Genomic DNA, 8854 nt, shown 5'->3' on the forward strand with positions numbered 1-8854 from the left:
TGCGTGTATGTGTTTGTATATATATATATATATATATATATGTGAGTGTGTATTTGTATTTATATATATATCTATATGTGTGTGTGTTTATGTGTGTGTATACATACACACACACACATATATATATATAATATATATAGACATATGTTCATATATACATACATGTACATATGGATCTAAATACACATATACATATTTCATATCACATATATATGTACGAATGCATATACATTATAATTATTTGTGTCGATTGTATATGGATGAATTTGCTGCGTCTGATTTGTGTGATGTGTACTTGTATATGTGTATATGAGAGAGTGTGTGTGTGCGTGTGTGTACACGCACGTATGAGTGTGAGTATGTGTACACGCACGTATGAGTGTGAGTGTCCAAAAAACTGTAGCAGGCAAAATAGTTTTCTAAGAAAGAACGATCAACGAGGTCCCTCGGTTTTGAAGTTTTCGTTGACATATACCAATCGTTTAATGTTATCCATGAGTAACAGAGAAAAGGGTCATTTTTTTGTTACTGAAATATAGTGCTCGTTGATTTATTGATAATTTAGTTTATTCACGTCTCGTTGATTAAATTTATAATTTACTATGTTCTCGTTACCCCTTGAGGGCAACAGTGGTGGTGCCATTGAAGAACGAATCTATATCATCCATTGTAGGCTGTTTTTTCTTCCGCCTGATCAGACGATTAAGATATGACTTAGCAGTAACATATAGAGTGCTTTGTACTTTATTCAGCACATGTGTTGTGGCGAGCCCCCCCGCAGATGAAGACTTCCTAGTAGCCATTTTATAATTTTCTACAGATCCATTATAAAACAAATGCTGTACAGCGTTTGAGGCAACAGCTGTGGATTTCTTGGATAACTTCTTCCTATTGGATTCCCGTCGAGAATTTCGCTTGACTGACCATGTGCTGCGCTCCTTGTGTGCTGTCATCCCTAACGGCGGTGTGCAAGCTGCACAAGTGATACTCTCACTATCGATTGTGCCTGCGTGTAGAGTCTCGTCAATAATATCCCGAACGATTGACGCCATACTCTCATTACTAAGATCTACAGAGTCAATTACATCGTATTCCTCGCTTAGATCCAAGTCGTAGTATTGGGAGTCATCATCAGAATTCTCGGTGGTATTTCTAGCAGCGTATCTACCCTTATTTACAGGTGTAATTATGATTTCTGTTGCGTCAGATAACGTCCTAGCCATCGTGATAGAAGTTTGTGTCGAGAATTTCTTGTTTCCGATTGTCAAGGTAAGGTTGATTGTTGGTAATAAGATAGCCACGTATATATATGGTGCTAAATATAGTTGAACATTTACAAGCTACCGATGAAGGATGTCGTGTCTATCAACGATGTAACGTTGTGCAGTGGATGATCAAATATTTTTATTATTATATATATATATAATTATTTTGAGTGTGTTTTGTTTTGTTTTTTATTTAAAACAAAAACAAACAATAAAATAAAAGAGAAACAAACTTGCGACACGGCCGAGGATTCGTGGCCCGTTCGTAAAACCGCCCTCCGTCATTCTTCCCCCTCCTCCTCTCTCCCTCTTTTTTTTTTAAATGTCGCCTTGTTGCCTTTTGCTGTGCGTTGTTTTTTCTTTTGCTATTGATATTGGTTTTTTTACAAAACAACAAAACAAAATTCTAAAAAAAAATCTTGTTATGGGACTGATCACTGACTCCTGAGTCTGACCAGGGACTATTGACTCTCTCTCTTGCGATTCGTCATTTTCTTTTACACACAATTTTTATGAAGAACTGTGGAGTGCGGACTGCGGACTACGGGCTAGGAAGGGAGTCTGCAGTTCCTCTGCAACTCAGTCTGCCTAGTGCCCACAGTCAAAATATTTTAAAACGAATGCATTGTCCATTGTCCATTGTCATACTATCCACTATCCCAGCCTAGCAGGGCCATAGGCCATGGCCCAAGGGGCATTTGGACATGAAGTCTCAACTCTCAAGTCTCAACTCACAACAACAGACTCAAGAAATCTGGGGACCCGGGCCCTATGCACCCCACCATACCGCGTACGTCCACCCTCAAACAGCGCCAAATTAATAGGAAATAACGACGAGGACGAGAGCTTTCGGTTGAAGTCAGCAGCGAATAAGTAGAATAGGTTTTGCCAATACTTATATAATGACGTGGATTCATTTGTTCTTGTTTTTATGTTTTTTGTTTTTATTGCCGCTGTCGTGTATTATTTTAACGATAGATAGTTTGTTTTACTTCATTTTTTTTACTTCTTACTCTCTGCCTCACTGCTGGTGTTGTGAATGGGCCCAGCAGGAGTCCGGACTCCTGGACTCTTGGATCCTGGCCGCAGGCACCCCTCTTGGCACTTGGTCTGATGAGTAAGACTAACTCACTAAGACCCTCGTTAATAGTGCCCAGGGCCCCAGGGCCACACTATTAGTAGAGAGGAGCAGAGGCCCAGAGTGTTTTACGATCCCTGGAATCTAATTTTTAATTTTTAGAAAAAACAAAAATAAACTCTGCGGGCCAGTGGGAGACTCACGTCACCACTGGTACTTCGTCTCGCGCGTTCTCGCTGTATGGCCCGAAGGTACAGTCGCACCAAAGGACGACGAGACTTTTCAGCAAAATCACGGCCGTCGGACTTTTAATGTAATATTATTTGAGTCGCCTGGTCCGGCCCTTCCGGTAAATAGCGGTTCGTTTAGTCTATGAGAGAGGAGGTTTATTCACGTGCACAAACTTCAAATTTGACGCCATATTTTGACCCATTTTTACGTACTGTACTTACGTTTATAAATATACCACTCTATAAACATATACGTTTAACGTTTTTCTTAGGCCCAGGCCCCAAGAAGAGGGTTCGCCGACACTTCGCTATCGTATATATTTTAATGTAAAAAAAACTACAATTACCGGCCCTCGCTCAGACAGTCCCGTACACAGTACAAACTCACACACAGTCACAGTAGCAGTCACACAGTCACACACAGGCTCGCGCGCAGAGAGAGAGTCTAGAGTCTAGAGTCTGGAGTCTGGAGTCTGGACTCTGGACTCCTGGACTCTGGAGTCTGGAGTCTCTGGACTCTCTCTGTGCGGTGGCGGCCTGGCGGGAGAAAGATAAAGAGAAGTCGAAAACCCACTTTGAGTTTGGGTAAGGAAAAAGAATATGGGTATGTAAAACGTTCCCCTATTTTTTTTTTGAATATATATATATATATACAGTCAAACCTCTTTAACTGTCCAGGGTCCGTCCTGAGCCAAAAAGTGGACACTCAAAAACCCTCAAAGGTAGACAGGCTCTGGGGCAAGTACATCTATACGTTCAGGCGCTGATGATGACCAAAGCTCGAGCGTTTTCCAGTTACTATAAAATATCTATGTACTAGGGGGGTGTCTACCCATCGGTGAATATCAAAAAGTGTGGAGAATAACTACGAGACACCTGATCCTGAAGGGACACCGGATCCCCGCGGAGCGGGTATCGAAGATGCCTTTAGGAGGGTCCCTCTACCATCCGAAAGGAGGGCTTTTTATCTTAGAGCCATCCTTCCTGATGGAGCCCTCTAACATATCCCTCTCCCCCCTCTGTCGGCGTATTTTATGTACACACTAGTCGTCCTAGGGGAGATAGGCTGAGAAGAGTATAAGTAGGGACCATAGAGAGAATAAAGTGGTGTACTAGGTTATAAGTTAGGGTATGTTAATAGAGTGATTGAGGATAGAGTATCCCTCGGGATGGACGATCCATCCCTACGGATAAGCTTTTATACCATGATGGCGATAGAAACGGTTTAAAGTTCAATTTCTATTACATATACGGTCCTGTTGATTTTATGCAGGTGCTATTTCTAGGTTCGCAGATTTGTCCCACATGCTCGCGGCGAATTTGACCTGCCAATAATTGTTCTGGGGGTCAGGTCTATTGGGCAGGTAGTATTACTTTCTTCCTCGTATGTTGGCATGATGTTTGTTCACCACTGAAAACTAACTGGCTTCAGGCATATATAGCTATAATTGCGTGGAATATTGTTGAACTTGTGTATACTGTGTAGTCTGTAGGCTCATCCTGCAGGCCTGCCGCAATTTGTGTGTGTGTTTGTGTAAACTCACTAAACTATAAACGCCACGGTATGGTAACTGTAAAAGTTGTTGGAAAAATGTGCTGTCAGTTGGAAGTAGGAAATGCGTCATGACTACATTTCAATGCTAGTTTATGATCGATCGTAACAGCTATTATAGCCCATTTCTTGATTTTTAGGTGTATATTCGAAGTGCAATTTTGGGGGTTCTGTTTAAATTAGCGTTGAACCCGTTCAAAAAAAGGTTAATATCACACACATGAAAATAAACATTAACGTTCAATTTTTAATCCGTACACTCATACCGTATTGAGCTTGGCGCTGACCTGTGGCCTGTGGGACATTATCAGAGCAAAGCACTCACTTCGACTTTTCCTTGAGAATCCTGCCGCCAATCAAATCGTATATCTACTCAATTTCGAGCCTACAAGTCCATTCAACATATATCGTCATCTGCCAACCTCCAGCTCATATTACTCCTCACTTCGGTTTTCAAAGCACCGACTTTGTAATCAAGAATCTCCTCTACCCTCCTGTCTTCCACACTCTTGCAGACTTTTCAAATGACAAATCCACACATTCATCAATATCTGTCAGACCCATTTTAGCACATGCAGCAAACTGAGCACCCTCTACCGACACAGGCTTTGGCCCTTCCAGGTACCGTAGATCCATATCAAACGATCGTACATACATAACATTCCTGTACCGTCTTTTACCCACCGGATCTGACGTGAACTCTACCTGATGAACCACAACAATTAAAGGCTGACGATCTATCTCTACTATAAGCACCTCGTACGATCTCCTAATCAAACCCGCGGACGTCAAAAACCCATATGCTAGCGCTATCAATTCTTTATCTGTCGGAGAAAAAATTACATGGAAAGCACAAAGCCCACAGGAAGCTTTTCTCCATCTCTTCTCACACACAAACAAACACCTATACCTGAATCCGACGCATCTCTCTGCAACCTGAGTTGCTCTTCTTGTCTGGGTTCTACCAAGACTGTCTTCGCCTCCAATATCTTCCGAGCCGACTGAAAAGCCTTCTCCTGCTCAGGACCCCACTGGAACCGTACCTTCTTCTTAGTCAAATCACTAATCGGAGCCAACCCATTTGAGAAATTCGGAACGAATCTTGCCCACCCTCCAAAACGCTGATACCACGACCTGACTTCATATCTAATAACGGCTGAAGATTTCCTTCACTTATCATCGAACCCTTATCATCACGACTATAGGATCTTCTCGATACGCAAAATTACATTTAGACAGCAGCAACTGTATCACTTTTGCCTCAAAGCGCCTGATCATCTTCACAATTCCATCTCAATGCTCAGCTGGATCATCCGAAGCTAACGCAGTATCATCAATGTACGTCTTAATTTCTTTAATTCCTTCTAATGTCTCATCCATTATTTATTGAAACACAAATTATGCTTCCTTCAAACCAAACGACATCCCAATAATTTCAAAAATGGCAAGTATGTATGATACAATGTATGAACATATGGTATGGCTCTCATAGTCGCCGTAGTGGTTCAGGAAAGATTGATGGGAAGAAGTGGTCAGTAAATTCCCGTTTGAAGCTTGGGCCAAGTGAGTCGACAATGGAAGATATGTGCTGGGTCAATTCGGACCGGTGTTGACAAAATACTGTTCCTATCGAATGTTCCATATATTCGCTTGCTGACCTACTAAGTAGAGTACCCACCTCTGTGGTACGGATCGGGTCTGCGCCGTGTAGTGCCGCCGTTAAAAATGCAGTGACCCCTCGACTACCAGGCTTTATCATTAACTGCCCAAAACCGTTTCCAGCATCCACATTAGTTTTTAACTTGCGCTCCTTAACTGTTGCCAGAAACTCATCTTCTGTTGGTATCGGATATTTACCCGAATTTAGCTGAAAATTCGTACGCATATAATTTATGCATATCCTCCAATCCTTGGGTTCCTCATAACTGGGATTACTACCCTGCGCTTTAGGCACAAGTTTCGGCACTGTAGGCCAATCCGTATCCTGCACTCTCTCTATGAACCGAGCCTCAAGCAATAGTTGCACCTTCTTCATCATTTCTATAAGTCGCACATCTTTCTCCGCATATACTTGTCTCAAAAAACCCCTAAACCCTAAGAACCCTTCTCTCTTACCACCTCAACTGGAAAAAGTGTATGCTTAGTCACCCCTTGCTTAGTGAGTACTGCCCCAATCTATCCATACCCTTTCAATGCACGTCTACCTAACAACATACCCGCATTCTCCATAACCCTCTTATTGTAAAGTGGACAATTAAAGAGGAAGACAGTTAAAGAGGTTTGACTGTATATATAAATATATAAATATACTGTGATATAGACTGATCCAACCCAAATACAACAACAAATTGAAATGTCCACCCAAGGCCTCGGGGTTCAGGACTTTATAACTTTCAGACTTGTCACCACTAGCCAGCAGTCAGGGGCCGGGACCTCCACAGGCTCCACTCCTCCAGTCATGCGCTACTCACGCGGGTACGTAGGTCATAGTGGGTTGGTTGGCCAGACTTGGAGTTTTGACTTGTGCAGACTGGGACTGTCTACACTCCTCAGAAGTCAATTTTCAACTTTACTTTATCCGATTTTCTTTTTTTCCGTGATTTTTTTCAATATAATGTCGCTAAATTTGGCTCACATCTAGTATTTTATGATTTTTTTTACCCCTTTTTGCATATTTCTCGATATATTCTTTGAAAATTACCGGTAGTCCAGTTACGATTTCCGGAAATGAATTTTTATGCGTACATATATACTTTTTGGGACAATTTTTTTTAATGGTTTGTTTCAATTTGTATGTCTACTTTTTTCAAAAAACACACTCACACAGTCCCACAGCACTTCAAGTTTCAACACTCTTGTTGTTGAGTGGCGTACTGACGGGCTGGGTCTGGACTCTGGAGTCTCTGGCCTCTGGCCTCCTGCCGCTCCGAGTCTGGGCGGCTCGGCGCATTCGGCATTCGGCAAATCGGCGCAATTATCAAAAAAAAATATTATTGCGAGGAGCTATAAATTTTTTGTTTGTTTTTTTACAAAATAGAGATTCTCACCAACAAAGACTTTTATAAATAGAATAAATATACGTATACGTTCAACTTTTATTTTATATGCGGGCCTTTCACATTCCATGTTCACGATATAAACCAGTCCTGTAAAAGAGCCTAGGTAGACCCTTTTGATCACATTATAACCGTTATACCGTTTTAAAATTGATTAATTATGCGTTTAGCTCATAGCTGGGCCACTGTGGTGACTCGGGTGAGTTGGTGACTGGGGTCAGTGGGGTCAGGGACTTATTAATCTCTCGCTCTTAATAACAGTTAAAATATCGAGAAATAGAGCGAGCCAGTATTATGATCGAGTGTGCTTTCGATGCCCAAGAGATCTACTTTCTCTTCGTAAGGAATTAAAATACTATTTATTCAGCTAAATAGCAAGAGCTAGTGACGAGAAGAAAGATCTCAGGATAAGATCGGCAGAGGCAGCTAGAAAATATAATAATATTTCTTTAAAAACAAATGCTGGTTTCAGCCAGTTTATATATTCATTCGTTCACCACGAAGTTCAAATGTTTTCAATTTCCGAATTTCGAGGCGGATCTTTTAAAGTTAAAAAAACAAAACTGTTGAATTTTAAAATAAATAAACAGTTGTTGTATGTAGCATTGATATTGTTTTTGTATATTTGTTTTAACACAAAAAACAAATAGGTTTCTTGGTTGATAAAAGTATATATAAAAAAGTGATTTTTAAGAAGAAGAAAAAAAACTCATTTGAATAAAATAGTATCCACAAAATAAATTGCTTCCGTTGGTCGTTGTAAATTGATATCTCAAACAAATACCAATGAAATATGATGCCTACTTCTTGCACAAATCACACTCAATTGTTTTAAACAATTTATCACACTTTCACTGAAAAGATTGGTAGTAGTATCATCTAGTCTCTAGGGTTAATAAGTAGAGAGAGAGAGAGAGAGACTGAGTGCAAGAGACTACAAGGCAACAAGAAAAAATCCTCAGACCTCAGCTATCTCTCCTCTCACTTCTCTGTTTATCTCTCGACAATGGAAGCCAAACAGTTGTATCACGCACTCTCCAGTCTCCAGTCTCCAATCTCTCAATTAGTCAATTTATATAAAATGCGAGCGGGTTATTTACAAAAATGAAAAAAGTGAGAACATTTATGAGTTTCAGGCAATCAAAAAACGTACAAATTTGGCCTGATTATCTACGCCCTACTAGAGATCTCAATGTGTCCATTAACACTGACCCACACGGGCCACAGCCTCTAGTAGTTACTTTCCTCATGAACGTGGTTCTTTATCATTTTTGTTTCTATTTTTTAAATAAAAATACATGTGTTTTTAAAAAAAACAAAAATTACTTTGCAACACACTTCGCAAAGTTTGTAGTTTTTGGTTCATAACTTCATATATATATATAATGTTTATATTTTTTTTATAAAAAGAAAAAACAGAACAAAATGTTCAATATTGATTATACCCCAGAACCTTTGGCCACTTAGAAACCGTCAGCTCAATAACCAGAAACGCCTTTGTTTGGAACTCCGACTCGTGAGTGTCGTGTGATAGTAATAGTACAATAAATCCTACGGATCAGTACCACGTATGCAAAGTATGCACAACTGCACAAACACACTCTATAGTCAACACGAAAGTCATCCACTATGGCTAAAAGGCCTATGCAAACCGTGGAAAGACGTATATATAT

The 8854-nt window shown here is 40.4% G+C and overlaps 1 protein-coding gene across 1 annotated transcript; it reads right to left on the reverse strand.

The window, feature by feature from the left end:
- Window positions 1-524: 524 nt before the first annotated feature.
- SARC_07318 (hypothetical protein) lies at window positions 525-1382 on the reverse strand. The gene has a single exon (XM_014298754.1). It carries the CDS (start codon window positions 1221-1223, stop codon window positions 612-614), a length of 612 nt encoding a protein of 203 aa, XP_014154229.1. The 5' UTR covers window positions 1224-1382; the 3' UTR covers window positions 525-611.
- Between the last annotated feature and the right edge of the window lie 7472 nt (window positions 1383-8854).

The sequence above is a fragment of the Sphaeroforma arctica genome (genome assembly GCF_001186125.1).
Source record: "Sphaeroforma arctica JP610 unplaced genomic scaffold supercont1.572, whole genome shotgun sequence".
NCBI classification, from domain to species: Eukaryota; class Ichthyosporea; order Ichthyophonida; genus Sphaeroforma; species Sphaeroforma arctica.

What these genes read in the sequence shown, in the direction of transcription:
- SARC_07318 (XM_014298754.1), bottom strand. Translation starts at nt 1,223, where the DNA reads ATGGCTAGGACGTTATCTGACGCAACAGAAATCATAATTACACCTGTA.